General features: G+C 42.8%; 2 protein-coding genes across 3 annotated transcripts; one reads left to right on the forward strand and one right to left on the reverse strand.

The window, feature by feature from the left end:
* Positions 1–7,236: 7,236 nt before the first annotated feature.
* mmachc (metabolism of cobalamin associated C) lies at positions 7,237–10,648 on the reverse strand. The gene is made up of 5 exons (XM_030433285.1): positions 10,509–10,648; positions 9,041–9,238; positions 8,584–8,736; positions 8,310–8,486; positions 7,237–7,990 (listed from the first exon to the last, which is right to left on the reverse strand). The coding sequence occupies exons 1-5, from the start codon at positions 10,596–10,598 to the stop codon at positions 7,808–7,810; spliced, it is 801 nt and encodes a 266-aa protein (XP_030289145.1). The 5' UTR covers positions 10,599–10,648; the 3' UTR covers positions 7,237–7,807.
* A 180-nt stretch (positions 10,649–10,828) lies between these two features.
* On the forward strand, positions 10,829–18,705 carry LOC115591342 (E3 ubiquitin-protein ligase BRE1A). 2 transcript variants are annotated; one of them, XM_030433281.1, is made up of 12 exons: positions 10,829–11,125; positions 11,867–11,944; positions 12,287–12,329; positions 12,731–12,891; positions 13,014–13,095; positions 14,753–14,924; positions 15,118–15,191; positions 15,304–15,380; positions 15,474–15,574; positions 15,649–15,737; positions 15,815–16,024; positions 17,275–18,705. In XM_030433281.1, exons 2-12 carry the CDS (start codon positions 11,879–11,881, stop codon positions 17,436–17,438), a joined length of 1,239 nt encoding a protein of 412 aa, XP_030289141.1. In that variant the 5' UTR covers positions 10,829–11,125; positions 11,867–11,878; the 3' UTR covers positions 17,439–18,705. The 2 variants fall into 2 exon arrangements, with proteins under 2 accessions (XP_030289141.1, XP_030289142.1); XM_030433282.1 differs by having other exon boundaries at positions 10,831–11,125; positions 15,815–15,955.
* The last annotated feature ends 489 nt before the right edge of the window (positions 18,706–19,194 follow it).

Genomic DNA, 19,194 nt, shown 5'->3' on the forward strand with positions numbered 1-19,194 from the left:
ACCCTTGTTTATGTTCAGTGCTTCGATTCACGGCACACACGCACTCTGGTGCTGAAATCAGTGGGGTACACTCGACTCATTTTAGTGAGTGGGAAAAGAACCAAGTCCTCACTACGTTGTCAAAAAAGAAAAATGTCCTCCCTGCCCCCTTTGAACCGTGCTATTACTCTGTCTTGGAGCCCACACACTCTCGCCCAGAGAGCGCCACGGACCCAGCAGAGAGTAATCACAGGTAGCGTTGACCGAGAGCGAGCCTAATTTTCTCTCCATAGCCTGGCAACACGACAGCCTGGTCTCTCTTGGGGGGGCTCGGGAGACGTGAGGAGGAGAAATAAAGAGGATAGAGGCAAACACCAGTGGTAAGAAAAAACTTCAGTAAGTGGTCGAACATTTTCCACATCCATTAGTGGAAGAACAGAAAGAAAAAGGAACACTTCGCTAACAGAACGGGAGATGGATGATGTAAATGTGGTTGCTCGCCGTTTCTCGTGGGCAGAGCCAAAGTAGTCGGGAGCTAATCTGGTATAAGTGGCAGATTTAGAGTTCATCGGCAGCTCTGATGTAATACTTAATGCACAGCTATAAATTAGCTCATAGCAGCATGTGAGGCTTTACCACAGCAGAACCGCCAGGCAGGCATGAGAGGGATGGAGCTAATTGCAATCATTCAGTGAGAGGCAGGAAGGAGCGAGAGAGCCCCTCCTCCCTCTGTGGTGACTTTTAAGTGCACTGTAGTATTTTCATTATAAACAAACAATAAATCAACGTTCTTGTACTCAGATGTGAAGCTTCAACAGACCTCCTGTAATGCATGGTTTGTGCAATTCCCCCTCCATCTACCAGTGGATGCTTTTTCTTATTTCCCTACTGTGTGCGGTCTAAAGATGCCTCCTACTTTACTCAACAGAATCAAAAATAAGTAAATACAGAAATACACTTTTCCCAACATTGATTTACTGATACAGCCAAACTGTGTTGCCCAGCTCTAAAGCTGAAAGATTGAACACCTGAAAGATTGTATCAGACTTCTGGCTCCCTGTATGCACCCTCTCGCACATCTAACTGAATTAAAACATACATTTGTGTAGAAGATCTAACTATTTTGAAACAAATGTGACTTTTATTGTAAACTTTCGAGTCTTGAATGCGCAGTGGTAAATGGAAAATGGTCTGCATTTTTATAGCGCTTTTCCAGTCGAACGACAGATCAAAGCGCTGTACAATACATGCCACATTCACACATTCACACACACATTTATACACTGATGACAGAGGCTGCCATGCAAGGCTCCAACTGCTCATCAGGAGCAATTTGGGGTTCAGTATCTTGCTCAAGGACACTTCGACATGCAACTGGGGGGGGGCGGGATTCCAACTGGTGACCTTCCGATCACTAGACGACCCGCTCTACTCACTACCGCAATATGAAAGATTTGTCCACCTGTCAGCATATCAACAGAGTAACTGCTAAGTGCTGCTAACTGTAGCTGCCCTTAGCCAGTTAGCTCAGTTAGCTATGCAGCTAGCGGTTCGAACTGGGCGCTTGGGGACCAGGGGGGTGTTGTTGTTTACTCTGCTAGCACAGGAGCTGTAGACAGGGATGGGCAGTGGTTAGCTGGTTAGCATGCTAACCTAACTAGATCTCTGCAACACAGTACATAGACATCATAATGTCAGAACTGCCACTTTTTCACATTCTCTTAATGATATTAGTTATGTATGTTTTCAATAAAATTATTACATATTGCCACTGTAGAAGACATCCATGACTTCACTTTGTCAGATGGTAAAAAATTACTCCACAGCTCAAAACTGATGACATTCAGAGATCATAGATATTTTCTCAATTTTTTTATATCTACTCATTCATCCTCAGTACCTGGCACCTACATTACCCACAACGCAACTGGACTGACCCAGAGATCCAGGTGTTTTTTGTGCTCGTGACAGCTAACATTTCGTAGCAGACCAACTACTAAACCTATGCTGGCCTATTTTGTTAATTTCAACAAACCTCACCGGGAGTTTAGTCGCTACAGTCCTGCACGGTCTGGTCAACCTGATGTTAGCTGACTTTAGATTGCTTTATAACTGTTATTATTGTGTCAGCTTGTTGACTCTATTGTACAACTGTTACATTATGTAAATGTCACTTGTGGACTCTGTACTTACTTCTAAACCAAAGGTACATAAACTCACTGAAGCTGAGCTCCCTCAGACAAGAAGCGCTTACTCTGATACAACCCAACTGTGTCTGCTAAGACATAAACTTAATGTCATAAAGGATTAACATCTTCTGTGTCTGCTGCAATTCTTTTTCAAAGGGTTAAGTGTGTCACGTTCTCATGGGAATGAGCTAATCTAAAAGTGTGGATTATGTAAGGGGAACCTTAGCTCGGGCTAATCCTTTTCTCCTGTCTGACTGTTCTTTGATGCTCGCTTCATAGCGAAGGCGATGGGCGGTCAGGTGAATGTCGCTTATGTTGCTGTTCCCCCCCGAGAGAAACAGGAATAATAATGCTCTCCAAACTGGATCCACTTTGACAAACAGTGTCAGACATTTGTGGCCACACATACACACACACACACACACACACACACACACACACACACACACACACACACACTACATTTAATCAGCATGAAAAAAATAAGGCAGTGAGCAAGAATATATACACATGTTGTGGACGTCACTGTAGCTGGGAGGTCGCTCGCAGCGTTTTCCACCACACGAACAAGCGTGACCACTTGCCCTGTCACTGCTGGCTGCACATTAGTCACTTGCTAATTGTGGGAATGAGAGTTTTCTTTGCATGAAGAATCAGCGACCTAACTCTTTCTGTTTGACGGACTAAGTGAGCTTTGTATGTTGCCATGTTCAAGATATAAACACAGAGGAAGGATGATGAAGAACTTAGATTGGTTTTACACATTAAAGTGTGTTTACAGGTCTCAGTGAATACTTTCTCATATGTGATATAGTAGTATAAAGCCTTTTGTGGCTCCAGAGGAAGTTGCATGTGATCCGATGAATTTCACTCGGAGGCTCAGCTGCATTGTGGGTAATGTAGGAAAAAGAAGGCGTGGAATAAAAAAAGACAACTTCTCCGTATTGATTTTGATCATTTTTCTCTTTAAACTGTCCACAATGAGTTACAACAGTGATACAGGAGTGCAATGGACCAATGGACTGCTTTTTAAAAACCTGATCCCTACCTCACCCACAATGCACCTCCTCCAGTGGGTGACATCACTGAAAGCAGTTTCTCAGATTGTATGCAGCTTTCTCCGGAGGCAGAAAAGACTTTTACACTGCTACTACTTCATTTCACATTTGTAGTAGAACTATGGTTGACCACTCACACTCCCATCCACTGACCTCCCCACTGGCCTCCTCTACCACAGCCAACAACCGATTGGCTGCAAGGGGAATTCTCAGGCAGAGGACTAGTTAATTATGCTAATCCGAGAAACTGATAAGGAGACGGTTTTTAAAAATTTAAAACCTCTAGAAACGGGTTCGTGCGCGCACACACACACACACACACACATACTGAGGCAGAGACAGGCTCTGTGAGAAAATATGAGACTATTTTGTCAGAGTAAGCAGAGGGAGGAAGTTGAGGAAATAGAGAATGAGAACAGTTTTAATTAAAGCTCTCTGCTTTCTCTCCTAGATCTCCATCTCTGTGTAACATTCTTTTTATCCCCCCCTTTAATTTCAAATACAAAAACAGTCCACGTATTAAATTATAAACTCTCTGGATGTTGGACTCTTCCTCCCCCCCCCACTCAGCGCTCAGTTCCTCCTCTGTTGCTGGTGTGCTGCTGGCCTCTCCCCTCTCTCCTTGTTAACTGATGTCTGTGGGCGGATAACGCTGCCTCACTGATCCACAACTCATGAAACACCACTCGTCTTTCTTTCTCTTCTATCTTTTTTTTTTCTTCTCCATCTCTGCCCAAAACTACACGATAATTCTCCCCCGTGCACAAACACGCCTTCACTCCCTCTTCTGTTTTTGGATGCTAGATTTTTAAAGAGCGAGCACCCCGGTGGACTTTTAACATCGCCCCTCCCAACAAATTGATTCTAAACTCATTTTCTTTTACGATCAGCAGCCGCGCGCCGGCTTTTATTGGAATGGCTTCTACACTGCTCTATGCGGTGTTTTCTAATACTACAAAATGTGGCATAAATCTCACTGCCTGAATTGCATCTGTGATCCTTTTCTCTTCGTTGCTCGGGGACTCTGTGATACTGTGTGTATCAGAGTGGATCAGGTTTTGCAGTTTTATTGTCTGTAGCAGCGAAATGCAGGTACCTTCTCTGTGTCCCACAACATTCAAAGTGCAAAACTGCAGACGAGCAAAGATAAAAAAAACAAAAAATACACAGGGACCACGAGAGCTCGGCAGTGCAGCTTTGGCTCCTGCAGGATACGACAAAGAGGGGGGAGGATGGAGCTGGATCATGAGGGGCAGTCCTCTTGCTTCTTGAGGCATGCTAAACTCACCTCGGGGGACGCAGCTTGCAGCAAAACCCCGAGAAACTATTAGAGGGTTGGCTTTGCGACTCTGTCAGATTTCTCCCAAAGAAAACGATCCCTCCACCTTCCCAGAGGCATCAAAGGGGCGAGCAAAAGGATGCAAAGAGAGAAGCCCATATTTTTCCCCTGTGCCTGTTTACTTATTCCCTAGTTTTGTGCCAGATACGTTTCCTGTCGTGAGCAGCTTGGACATGTGGCTTCAGAAAAAACACAGTTATCTATTTAGTGGAGTGTGAATCTTGGATTTCAGTCTGCTAAAAAAAAGAAATGCATCATAACTGTAATGAAATATGGATGAACTGCAATGAAATTAAGAATTAATCGAAATTATTCAGACGTGACTATTTGGGCATCTTGAGGAGCTCGGAACTGCGAGTTAACTGCAAAGTTACCACACTTCATTGAAAGAGAGAGGCACAGAGAGAGAAGGGGGAGAGAGGTGGGAGAGAGCAACAGAGGAGGGGTACAGGGGCGAGATGGAGTATCTGAGGGAGTATAATTAACTCCGTGGTCTGCCTCTCTGCAGGCCTGCGGCATACTGCTCCAAAATGCTGATTCAGTACACAGATAGAGAGAGTTGCACGGGCGGGAGAAGGGGGTGAGGAGAGGGATGCAGTAAGAGAGAGAGGGAGAGGGAGAGGGGGGAGAGGGAATGGGTGAAAATGTGAAATGAAGGGATGGCTCAGTCGGGACAAAAAAGTCACAAAAGATGAGCGAGGGCAGGAGTGAGAGAAGTCACACACGTGAGATCAGTTGTAAAAGAGTCGCTGGACAGTTACAGGGGGGTCGATGGTGCACTCTATAGTGCGAGGCAGGCTATCTGCAGTCAGTGTTTGACTTTATTGAGCGCTCAACATTTGCAGATGCTCCAGAGACAGCAGCAATCTTGATCACTGATCAAGAGAACAGTGACATCTAGAGGTGAAACAACAGACCTGACCTGCGTTTTTAATTTCTGCTGCAGAGCCGTTGTTGTTCCTGCTCCTTTTTAAACAGAAAAAGAACTTTAACCTCTCACTGCTCGACGGAGCTGCAGAGTGAGGATGTCCCACTGATGGTTGATTTAAGGTGTAAACATGTGGATTTACATTACCTTACACAGGAAGAAAAAAGCCTTACCATATGTGTGTGTGTGAGTGAGTGTGTCCTGGGTCACAGAGGTTGTGTGGGCTGCTGAATCACTAACAGAGGGGTTAGTCACAGATGAAAGTGGTCAGTCTGTCACCGGGCTTGGGGGGTGCAGAGGCGGCCCACATCCATAATGCATGGAGCTGAGTGCTACAGGTAAACTGAACAAGGACACAACAATGGAGGCAATAAATACTGGAGATAGATGAGACGCATGGATGGATAACACAGATGCTTACTACCACATCACTGCTGTTCCACTACTTTATAGTTTATAGAATACCAAATACAGAAGCTTCTATATATCTAATGTAAGTCATTAAGTAACTTCTTGTAAATCACTTCCTAAAACCCACTTTTATAGACTTTTACTTGCAGTCCTTTGTTTTTATTATTCCTCCTGGTCTTTCTATCCTTTTATTCTTTTCTCCCCTTGACTCTTTTTATCGATTTCTTAAGTCCTCTTATGTGATGTTGTCTCTTAATCATGCTGTTAATGTTTTTACTCTTGGTATTTGTATTGCTGTAATATAATTTTTGCTTTTTTTGATTGATTTTATTCCTTCTGTGTGTGTTTATTCATATTGCAATTCTGTGTTTGTCCCTCTTGATTTCACGTCTCTTTCTGGCTTTTATTTCTGTTTGGCTTCACTGTTAAATCATTTATTTATTTTTTTCCTTTTTTTTTTAAAGAAACATGATGTAACTTTTCTCTTACCGTAAAAAAACAGCTCTAAAATCATGTTGATGGTACAGCGTCCTGTAACAGGGTGACTGGCGTCTCTGTCTCAGCCACTCTGCTCCCCATCACTTGTCCCTGCACTATGTAACTTCACTGAGAGGGAAAGACCACAGTATTACAGACATGTTTACTTCAATATACTTAATGAGTTTAGTTTGTAGTGAGCACTCGCATTACATCTGGCAAACTGTTACAGTCCTGGGATTTGTATTAACGACAATCATGTTGCACTCAGGAACTGATAAATTATACAAAATGCCAATTTCTACATAATGTTGCTTTAAGGTTCTATGTTAATAAATGTATATGAATGGTAATTTTTGCATTACATTTCTACTGAAATTCTTGCATAAAAAATGGTGATGTGATTTTTTTACCGCAAGTTCTCTTACATTTTGAGAATATGATTTGTAGGCCGGGGCCACAATCTTTTATTTATCATAGTATGTTGTGAAATATTTTACCTTTACCAAAAACATCTGCAGCTCCTGCAATTTTAATACTGCCCTTTGCCTTATTGCATTTTTGATAACAAAGCGATAAGTTGTTCAGGCCTAAGATGGAATATCATTTGTGGGACACAATGTTAGAATTCAACAGCAGAACAGAACGTGCACTGTGCACCTTTTCAGCTGTGTTGTTCCTAATAATGAGGAGCTAAACCGTCTTTCTTCTTTATTGTTGTGGTCATTTATTTACTTATCTTGTCTACATGCTCTATTTTCTAACAAGGGACTATTACTTGGCTGGTATTAGTCACATTATTGCTTATTTTTATGACTTCACAATGAAACAAAAGAAATAAACTATTCAAACAAGTAAAAAAATAAGAGGGTTTATTGTCCTTGTGATCAGGGACCGGCACGTTGAGGTACAGATAACAAATTGGAGGCAGGCTGGTGATACAGGGCTTCTCATGCCTCTTCGTGTTGATATGGAGTAAAAATCACTTTTGCTACTAGAATATATACAGTTTGTGTTTCATACCATGGGAAAAGCAGCAAGGACACACAGAGCGTTCTCTAAAATAACCCTTCAAAACATTTGGTTTAAACACACTCATAAGTCTCTAACAGCAACACTTACACACACACGTCAGTATCTTCACGTTTCCCAGAGAGGACACCACGACAGAGCAGCTGTCTTCACCCAGTAGTGTGAACAAATAGTGTTAACATGTGATGAAACTCATCATACAGAAGCCATAAAGCAGCAAATGTTGAGATGAAGTCTTTAAGCAGTCTCCCTTCTAACTTAGAATAACTGTCACCAAACCCTTACAAACTTAGATCATCATCCCATCTTGGCTCAATAAAAGTTGAATCAAAATGTGATTAAAAGTCTGTCCAGCAGTGGACAGACAGGACCACGCTGCAAGTGCTGATCTCTTTCAGCCGTGCCCGCTCATCTGGCTCTGTGTGTCCGGGGTCGGATCAGGTTGATTGTTTTCCTCTGGCAGGAAGCCCCAACTCTTCAGCAGAGCAAACCGCTGAGCCGGAGGAGTGCCAAAGTAGTCCTTCTGTTTCTGAGAGTAGGTCTGGACAGGTGGGATGATGTCTCTGTAGCCCCAGTCCTGATGATGCAAAATGTATCTGATTAGCTTCAATGTCATTTATTCAATTGTTTGATGAGAGGAACCCATTGAAATATTCACTTGTACTGTGTTTCTAATTTAATTAAATTTAATTCATCTAAAATGTCTTTTAATTTTGTCATACAGTACAGGCAGAGCTAACAGACAACTGAAATCTTCCCAGGACAAATAAAGCTCCACCAGTGGGAGGCCTCTCATCTAAAGGCCATCTGTCTGAAGGTCGCTGACATGAAACAGTTCGCTCTCCCCTGTTGTGCGTGTAGCGGTTATTATGGCTTACAGCGCTGAGGTCCTGTACCTGCCAGCGGAAGTTGAAAGCCTCCAGCAGCTGTATCCTGCCCTCTCTGGAGGGCACACAGTCAGGAGGGTCAGGCTGCATCGTCTCAGAGCCCACCATCACACCTCCAAACACCAGCAGGGCTCGGATGGCAAACCAGCCCCCGAACCTCGGATGCACACACACTCCAAACATCTTCTACAGAAACGGAGGGAGACACACAAAACAGAGGTGAGGAGAAGAGTGAAGAGTGGAGCACTACACTATTGTAACTTACTTAAACACCCAACATTACTTTTTTCTCCCAGGGTTGGTCTGTGACATCAGACTGTTGGTAGTAGAAAGCTGCTCCAGACACATGAGCCGCAGTCTGCGCCAGGAACTTCGGCTTTCTGCTGGGAAGCAGCTCGTAGTCGTACCTTACATCCACCGGCTGCCCTGGAAAACACTGCAGGGCAGGGACAGATAAAGGGCATATTTGTGTGTAGGTTTAGGTACATGCAGCATTTAAGGACAAATTAATGACATTTCGATGTTGGGCCCCAAACAAGACGGAGGCTAAGGATGAGATAGTGCTGCTGGACCCGTCATAAAGCCCTTAGCATGTCTGCTGATACTGTACTTTATAAGTTCATTATTCAAAAAAGAGTGAAAATAAAAATTGTAACAAATTACTACAAAACAAACCATGACCCTAGTCCGTCTCATTAGTCATGACAAGGCATTCACTCACAGAGACACATCCAGCTTACCTGGGAGACAGCAGAGGACACACAGTGTTTGACACACTGGTCTATGGGGTCAGACTGCACCTGGCAGCCCTTCTCCTCCATGAAGGGCAGGAAAGCTTGTTCAAACATGGAGGGAGTGCTGAGCACCACCACAGCCAGGGTGTCATCTGGGTAGGCCAGGTGAAAGTTTGCAGGCAGCAAAGAGTTATACCATCCAACCTGTGAACATGGTGCCACAGAGGGTCAGAGAGGGAGGGAGGCAGGAAACTGTCCAACAAGAGCAGACACCGAGGTGAAGTTAGTTTTAGGTTGGATATTGGACACACATTCACTCCGGAGACACTCAGCAGTGTCTCTGACTCAGTTTCACCCAGTGATAGTAGCAGGAGGACGGTTTGCTCACCTCCCAGAATCTGTCACTGTGCTGGAGGCTGACTCAGGGACCATCAATAAATGATCCTATTGTAAACTGATCTCATGTAGCAGACTTATTTTGATAGCTAATGTGTTATGTATTTATTTTGCAAAAATATGTTTAAAAGATAGTGGCTTTCTTTCCAATAGCTTCCATGTCATGTGACCCAGTGAATCCAAATCAATACCAAATTGTATCATTACACTTGTCACATAGGACACACCTCTTCTTAATCGATTTTACTGCTTCTTTTATCTCACATGAATATTTATTATGAAAAGGCAGCATTTCTATTCAATAACTTCTACATAAATATTCATACAAACAGAGGAAGCAGTAAAATCTAATAAAAACAGTTGTGTCTTATGTGTCCCATTGAGTGATTTAATTTGGTTGGTTTTGAGTCACTGAGTCACATGACATGGAAGCTACTGAAAAAAAGCCACTGTCTTATATACATATTTCTGCAAAAATAAATACACATTGTGTGAAAATAAATGTGCTACATTACATCAGTTTAGCATCTTTTTTAAAATCATAATTTTCACTTATATCATCAAGTAAGCATGAAGAAACATTGTTTTTTGGGTAAATCAAAAAAACAATAGTGTAATTTATTGATGGTCCCTGTGTCAGCCTCCAGCGCAGCCTGGGTTTCTGGGAGATGAGCTACCCGTCCTCCTGCTGCCAGCACTGGGTGAAAGTGAGTAAGAGACGCCGCTGCGTGTCTCCAAAGTGAATGTCTGTCCAATATAAAACATAAAAATGACTTCACCTCGGTAGAGAAGACAAGCTCGTGGAGAAACATGTCACCATAAAGCTATCTGTATACATACACTAGGAACACATATTTATTTGTCTTACATTTGCCGTACTTTTTTCATTGATTGAAGAAACAAATAAACCTCCAATCGGCTGTTAAAAACGCTTTAATTCAATACATTTCACCGGCGTAAACGACTCCTCTCTTCGTGGTCCTGGCTAGCAGGTGAACACCTGGACGTTATGAATGATAATGTTCACACTTTTTTACTGTCAAAGCTACACATTGGAAAGGAATTCGTGGCACGATACCTTTAAAGGGTAGACTTCAAAACCAAGTTTTGAAAAATGCTCCTCCAAGAGTCCTGTTACGTTTTCCACATTGACAGTGGAAGCCGCCATTGTTGCATGTCAATACAACGCTTTGAATTATGGGATATGGTGTTCTTTGGCTAATCATTGCCAGAAAGTGACGAGGACTTTTTGTTTCGGCTTTTATTTCTTCAGACAAAACGGATTACTACACCATAATATATAATACAGTGTGTTTTGGAGAAATTCTGCTGTCGTACTTCAGTCGTTCTGTTATGAAAGCGTGTAGAAGCAGTCGACTACAATACCCAGAACACCCCTGCGGCTACGTCGTACGCAATCACGTCGCGGTTATGGGCTCCTGGATTTAAAACTGGAGTCGCAATGTTTTCTTCTCAGTGAGTAGCCTGGTTAGCCAGCTAAGAAGATATTTGAAACGTCGCCCTCAAACACTATTAATTCTGTTTTCAGCCACAGGCTATATGATTTTCAATAGAGGACGTCACTCGGTGTCTTAAAAACGACTAATAATTACTATGCCAACCAAGACAGTAACGTAAGGCACGCTGAGGGGAAAATGTCAACGTAAAGCTGCTGCTAACTGACATTAGCTAACGGTAGGTAACGTCTGCTACGCTTTCTTGGCGTTAATCCTGACGTGTTTAATGAGAATTTTATGCTGCCTGTGTATTTGACTGCCAGCTTCTACTCTGCTGAAGTGTCCTGAAGCAGAGGGGTCCTATATCTTTTACCTCTATAATTTCTAGAATATTCTATTCTGTTCTATTCTATTCTACTCTTGTATCTCTTCCAGTTAAAATCTGTTTATACCCTCCTGGAAGCTACAGAGATCATCCCTAAAATATCAACATCATTAGTAGCCCATTAGATTGTCAGACAGACAGTTTATTTGTATAGCACAATTCAGACACAAGGCAACTCCAGGTGCTTTACAGGGGCATACAATTACATTTAAAGACATTAAAAACAAGTAGGAAAACAGCTAGAAACAAAACATGAAAACAAGTTTAAAGATAGGTAATAATAAGTGCAAGTTATGGCACGTCGGCCACATCTTTCCTGAGGTAGCATCTGATGAGAGTCCCCACAAACATGCAAATGTCCAGGCTTGTTGTAATTGAATCTCCCATAAGGTGTCAACCAGGCTGATACCTCACCGACCAGCCAGAAAACACGTCTTAAGTTACTAGATCACTCTCCTTCAGTGGTTTTTGATGAGGAGTCACCGTCAGGCTACATCACACTGGCCTGCATGACGTTTTGGCATCAAGGATCGAGAACTGGCCTCTTGATGTGAATGACTGATGCATTTGACAACTCTATTTTGTCTTTTTTAGTTCAACTCAGACATGAACTGGGACAACCAGCTGAGCTCTATCCTGTCAGTAGCAGATGGCAGCGTTGCAAAAATGAGGGTGGGTAATATAATACTGCCTTCGTCTACTTCACTAACCCTTTCTGGAAATAACAAACTCCTTATTCTGGTGTGTGAGTGTGGGTCCTTACTGCACACTGAGGCATATCCTGCTTTACATCAATGAAGAGAGTGTAGGGCAGTCTTCATTGTTGTCTTTTGGTCAGATGTCACTTGTAATTATTGGAGCTACCCATAGGTGGCAGTAATGCTCCACTAAAGTTTTGACAAGGTAATTCAGCTATTCAGAGCAGAAAATAAAAAAAAAATACTGATACTGATACTGATAGTGAGAGTTTTGGAAATTCCCTTTTGAGTTGAAAGTGTTTTAATGTGTCCACAGGAGAGGTTGACCTCACCGGGGAAGTTTGCCAAAGGAGGAGATGGTAGGTGGACTGTTGTAGGTTTTCAGATATGACATAAAGGGGAAATGACCTATTTCTGAGATAGTTGAGCTTCCATCATTTCAGAACAAGGCCTCGTACACATTTACACAGGTCTTTTTGAAAAAAGGGTTTTAAAACAAAAATGAGCTCTGTGTCCACACAATTCACTGGAATTTCTGAATATCTTCAGCCTGGAAGGAGCTTTCCTAAATCTCCATTTTGTGCAGTTTGTACATGCGTATGAAAGGCATAATGCATTGAAACCATTTATTAAGAAATACCTGTGTGTATGTGTGTGGACAGGGCCGTAGTTGCAGATAGGACTGACAGAGGTTTTTAATTCATTTGATTTATTCAAGCCTTTTGTTAACAACCTCCCTCACATGCTTCCTCCTCCCCAGATTTGTTTCCAGTGAGGGAGAGGATTCATGAGTCAGATCAGGAGCCTCCTGCTCTTCCTCCTCGAGCCCCCCTTCTCCGACAGCCTTCCCCATCCCTCAGTCCTGGTGTTCAGTGGGCAGACCTGGCTTCTATCCAGTCACAGCTCCAGATTCAGAGCCAGGTGTGTGATAATTTGTTTACTCGAACCAGGTGTGTGAGATCAAATAGATGGCACGTTTGTGTACTGTATTATAGCGTTGTTAGCATTGACAGAATTCCATTTTATTTTTTAAAATTTTCAAGGCAATTGAGTCTCTCACCCAGAAACTCCATGACATCGAAAGGGAGAGGCAATCTCAACAGTTGCACATCCAGACGCTACAAGGTAACCTACTGCAGCATGACTGCTTACCTCAGTTTAAACTGGGTCATGTTGTCCCCTCACAATAACACTGGACTCCTGTTATTGACAACGAGAACAAAGAAATTCATACCAGATTCAACACTGCTTAATGTCGCCAACCCCAATCTAAGCAAACAGTTCCCATATGTGGGAGAGATGGCAGCAGCCACAGCAGTAGTAACAGCTTTAGTAATTGAGATATGACTACTAATAATACTAAAAGTAAAATAATGATAATAAAAATAATTGATTGCTTGATGGCCATTCTACTTTTGGGACTCTAGGAACCACAAGTAACGCTGCATCATGAGAGTTCAGCGTTCGATAGGGTTAATAGTGTGCTATTAGGTCTTTAAGATATGCCCGTGGGTGGCCATTAAGGGATTTTTCTGTGAGGGAGGAGGATTTTAAATTCAGTTCTGGAAATTTACAGGAAGCCAGTGAAGAGAGGCCAATATGGTAAAAATATGTTCTATGAGATGGGTTCAATACACATGCAGCAGCATTCTGGATCAGCTGGAGAGTTTTTAGAGACTTATTTGGGCAGCCTGATAAAAGTGAATTACAATAATCCAGCCTTTAGATAACAAGAGCATGGACTAATTTCTCTGCATCTTTTTGAGACGGGATGTTTCTGATTATTGCAATGTTCTGAGGTGGAAGAAGGCAGTCCTTGAAATGTGTTTTATGTCAGAGTTTAAGGACAAATCCTGATTAAAAATAGCTGCCAGATTCCTTATTGTGGTGTAGTGGGAGAAATACAAAAATATTTTCTTCCTCCTGTTTGGATTATCTCAATTCCTCAGTGACTTTAAAAGAAAGCCAGAGTTGGCAGAAGTACACACATTCTTTACTCAAGTAGAAGTACAGATTCTTGTGCAAAAAAAAAGCTTTGTTTAAAGTAGAAGTACTGATTTAACTTCTTCACTCAAGCAAAAGTAAGACAGTACAACCTCTGAAGTGTACTGAACTATAAAAGTAAAACATATCCCTCTGAAGGACATTTCTTACTGCCATATCCTCACAAAGCTAACTGAACCCGAAGTCAATATGATAAAATGTAAAGACTATTAAAGTAGTTTTGGAAAAGAAATGCAAACTCAGAGTTTGAATATTTACAGTATTAATGAGGTGATGACATAAACTCTGGACATTGTGTTAGTGTCAACTTTGTTTACATACTATCAGTTTAATTTAGACTATCTCATGGGACAAGATGGAAAGTGGATCCAGCAACAGAATCACTGCTGCAACACAAAGCATAAGGATTTACAGGAAAATGCACACGGCTACATTTTGTGGACTATCAGCACTTACAGCACTTTTCCTTCCTTGATCTGCTGTGGCTTGAATTGCACGTCTTTTGTGGGTTGGTTGGACACAGTTGAATAATGAATTAATGTTCAATTATTTGACTATGTATAAAGAATTATTCCAAAGTTCAGATCCTGCTAAAGCTTTGTCTCCCCTGTACCTCCTCTACTTACCCCCAGCCCATCTACTGTCTGAAAAAAGGAAAATACACTCATCAAGGGAGGATTCATTTATAATTAATGAGTTTAATAAATCATTTGGATTTGTCCACAAGGCTGTCTCTTCCTTACAGTAATCTCTTCTCTCTTTTTTTTTTCTTTCCCAGACGAGGTGCACATGCTGAGGGAGAGGGAAAGGGAGAGGGATGAGTCAAGGCGGGGACAGAGTCCGGGAGCAGAGAGAAGGATGGAGCAGTGGAAGAGAGAGGTGGGACGTGAGCTCAGCAGTCTGCGCGGACACATCACCCGAGCCACGTCGCTAGGCAACCTGGAGGAGAGGTGCATTAGGGGTGGAGTCGAGGGGGTGGGGGGCGTAACTGCAGACTGAGGTGATGATGGGTCCAGCTCAAAATTGAAGTGTTTACACCTCAGTCTGCTACTAGGAAGGTGTCTGTGTGGCATTTTCATTTTGGCGAAGACACATGTGACAGCAAAGAGATCACAGGACAGTTTTGTTTCCCTTTTCTTACAGTTTCAGCTCAAAGCTCCGCCGGGAGGAGCTAGAACACCTGCGGAGAGAGGTGGACCAGCTTAAGACACGATTAAGTGAGTCACATGTATTCATCATGCCCTAGCATTGATTCTGAAACCCAGTGTTGGCCTGCAGAGCAAAGGCAAGCACCATCTTGTTCACACTCATTTCATTTCCTCTTGACAGGGAGACAGGAGGAGGACTCGTTCCTCCAGCAGGCAGAGGCCAGAGAGACCAGGAGACAGTACGAACACAGCTGCAAGGTACACACACATTGTGTCAGGCGGCTTGTGTTTGCTTGTGGATGTGCGGTTTCTCTCAGATCCTTAACCTTTCCTTTGTGTGCTTTTGTTCAGACGCTGGAGGATCTGACAGACAGCTACAGAACTCACAGCACAGATCTGGCAAAGACCGTCTCTCAGTATTCACACACACAAGAGGAGGTCCGCCAGATCAGGTACATGTGTGAGCGTGTGTGTGTGGTGGGGTGTTGTTTCTCGTCTCACATGTTGTAATTATCTGTTACAACAGAACAATTGTGACAGAGCTGAAGGAGGAGGTGAGGAGACTTATTCTACGAGAACATGAACCTACACCTTTGCTCTCGGCGCACACATCAGGCAAGTTTCTCTTCTTCTCTCTCCTAGCATAAACACTATGAAGGAGCTATTTAACCCCGTCTGTCTTTTGGATTCAGGGGCATCACAGCTCCCTCGCAGCCACAGCAGAGGGGTCAGAGTTGAAGAGGAGGACTCTGACTCAGAGGATTTCAGCCCGACCCCGAGCTTGGCTGAGGTCAGCTCCGATGATCTGTCCTGGCTGGATGACAAAGACTCGGGTGAGGACGAATCATTTTCTGAACGAAAAGTGAAGTGCACTCGAGCACTGTCACCTCATGCGCCTACAGGTACTACAGTACGACGCAATGAGACATCAAACCCACGTGTCTTCCATCATGTCATTTTCACAAGCCTTCTGTCCACCTTCATGTACGCCAACACAAACATGTTTTGACAATTGGATCACACACGCTCCAACCAAGATGGAGCGATACGCAGAGCTCCAGATGGGCACGGACTGATGACGGTTGTAGCAAGATGGGACGTGTAGTTTCCCTTCCCGTACCTCCCCCACACATCTGGCTCAGCCTTCGCTCTGATTCATTGCAGTTGCTCAGTGTGGGGAGTACTCGCCTGTGTTTGCCATTTCAGCAAAGAGTTAGTTAAAGGATTAGTTTGACATTTTGAGAATGCCCATTCATCTACTGTCGTGAGTTAGGTGAGAGGATCAATACCACTCTTATTTCTTTTCTGGAGCCTCTGCTGAGTGACTTACAACTGAAAAAATATTCCCGCATAGAGCCCTTCTGAAACAACAATATGCCTATTTTACACTTCATTTTATGTGTGGATTAAACAAATGAGCTGAAATGGGTGAATTAGTGAGCTTTGGAGGTACTGGTAGGCAGATTGTGTTACCTTTGGACAGAGTTGACAGCTAGCTGTTTCCCTTTGATTCCTGTCTTTATGCTAAGCTGAGCTAGCTGTCTCCTAGCAGTAGCTATTGAACATAAACACATGAGAGTGGTATCAACCCTCTTATCTAACTCATGGCAAGAAAGTGAGTGAGCACATTTCCCAAAATGTCAAACTATTCCTTTAAATGCGGGCAAAGACTTGTAAAACGAGGCGAAGAACGAGAAAAAAGTCAGACTTAGAAATAAAAGAAGCAAGGAATGTGTGGCACCACTGAGACCAAGTCTGTAGACCTACTGTGTTCTTCCACTTGCATATAAAGCAGCAAAGCTCTCATTTCCTCTCCAACAGTCTCTGCGAAGCAAGTAATTTGTTGGGAAATTCAGTTCACAGTGTGTTTGTGTTTGTGTGAGCACACGCACGGCTCACCCCGGAGACTTACTGTAACAGAAGGCTGATGTTCCCGGAAGAGATTACAATCTGCGCTAAATGTTTCCCAGAGTGATTTGGGCCCATGAAGCCGGGCTAATTTAACGATTGTATCCACACACAGACTCGCACACACACTCATAGTGGTACACAGTTGTTATGAGAAACATTTGAATGTCTTCCAGCCTAATCCCACTGGAGGCACTCACACATACAAAGTAACTGCTCCTTCTCTGCTCTTTACCTCTGCCAGCTCTTCATCAGAAGCCACGAGTACGTCTGAGCGTTCAGTCCAGACGAAGCGACTTTGCTGGTCCGGCATCAGATCTGGAGGATGACGATGATGACAACGATGATCTCCTCAATGATGACGTGAACCCAGATTTAGGATCTGACCTCAGTCTTGATGATCTCTGACCTTTTTTCTTTAAGGTTACATTCTGTGATTTTACTGTGTAAGAAAGATTCAGCAACATAAAGACATTTCTTTGAGCTTTGCCAATACACCACCTGAGGTTTAGTATTACTTTTAATTGATTTGATAGTTCAGTTTAGAGAAACAGCAATGTTCTCAAAACCAAAATAGACATAGGCAGGACACCACAAACAGCCATATGGCTTATTTCCTCTGTGGCCCTAAGGGAAGGGGAAAGGAAACAAAGGACAGCAAAATATGGCAACAGAAGCACACACATACTGTATAAAAACAAGTAATCAAGTCCTTCTTAGTATTATAACACAGCTGCATAGATATGATCTGTGACACGTGGATCATAACATTTGAGAAACGGTGACTAATGTGGGAAAAACTCAAAAGCAGTTATTTGTGAGAATACCAGAAGTGTCGAGGACTTGGGACAGATCACAGTGTCTAACAGGGTAAGGCTAACAGGGTAGTTTTAAATGTATTTTCAATTGCTCGTCTAAATCTGCTTTAAACTGCCCGATCCCATGTGACACACCCAAAATTATGCTGTAACAAACCACCAAAGGATTCAGCAAATACTGTTTTTTATGTCTGTTTGGAAGCTTTGTTTCTCCTCGTACTAGTTAGTGTTATCTAGAGGACTTTAAGGACTGTACAAACTGCTGAGAACTCTGATAACCACAAATTGTCTTTAAATAATCTGCGCTAACTGCCTCCACATGCACAGACTGATAGGATGCTGGGAACAAAGCAAGGAAGCCCTTTAAGAAAATTCTTTTTTTGAGGGCCTCTCATCCAGTGGAAACTGGTTTTGTGATGGTGGATAACACAGCTTTGTAGCATTTCTTTAAGCTGCTTTTCTCGCTGTAGACACTGATTGAACCTTTTGGGCACAAAATTTTGAAATCAGTCACCACCAAATGGATTTAAGGCTTTCGTTTTTGCCACACCCATGTTGCGAGTCACTGACAACAAATTATGGGTCCGACCAAAGTTAAAGCACAGGAGCAGTGTAATTGGTCTGCTCAGGCCACAAGGCTTGGTTCCATGCAGAAGTTTTAAAAATAGTTTTGTTAAGGTTTGTTATGATTACAGATTGTTGAGGTTGGGTAAAGTTTTGGTACAGTAAAAGTCTGCAGGACATGACATTACTACATTGTTACACCACTAATCACTGCTTTTTCTCATGCTATAATGTCTGCAGTTGATATTTTTTATTACATTTGCTATAAAATAAAATAATTTATCTCCATGTAATTGCACTTTAAGAAGCTTTGATCTCTTGGTGTACAGCAATATATCAAGTACAGATTCAGAGTACCTTTTTAAGATTGAAGTTCTGTAGAACTGTACTGTATGAAGCTACACTCTTCAGTGCGGAAGAGTAATGGATGTTTAATGGGTTTTCCTTCCTGACATAATGCACTCTTCAGTCCAGGAAGAATCTGATGAGGGATGAGGTTTTTGATTCCCGGTAATGCAGCTGAAGTGACGGAAGAGAGGAATCAAAAATCCAATAACGGTATCAAAGCACCAACAACCCCCAACCTCTGCTGCGATGTCTTCATATTCAGAGTCAAGTGCCCCTTTATGCTGCCATGTCTGACATGAGTCACACTGTGCCAGGCTTGGTGTCAAGCTGTTAAATATTTCAGCATCCAGACACCCCCCATCGTGGATCCCAGACCAGAGAGCAGAGCCTCGGGGGAGCTGACAGGCAGGTTAGGTGTTCAGTGGGGTGTGTAT

The sequence above is a fragment of the Sparus aurata genome, chromosome 11 (genome assembly GCF_900880675.1).
Source record: "Sparus aurata chromosome 11, fSpaAur1.1, whole genome shotgun sequence".
NCBI lineage: Eukaryota > Metazoa > Chordata > Actinopteri > Spariformes > Sparidae > Sparus > Sparus aurata.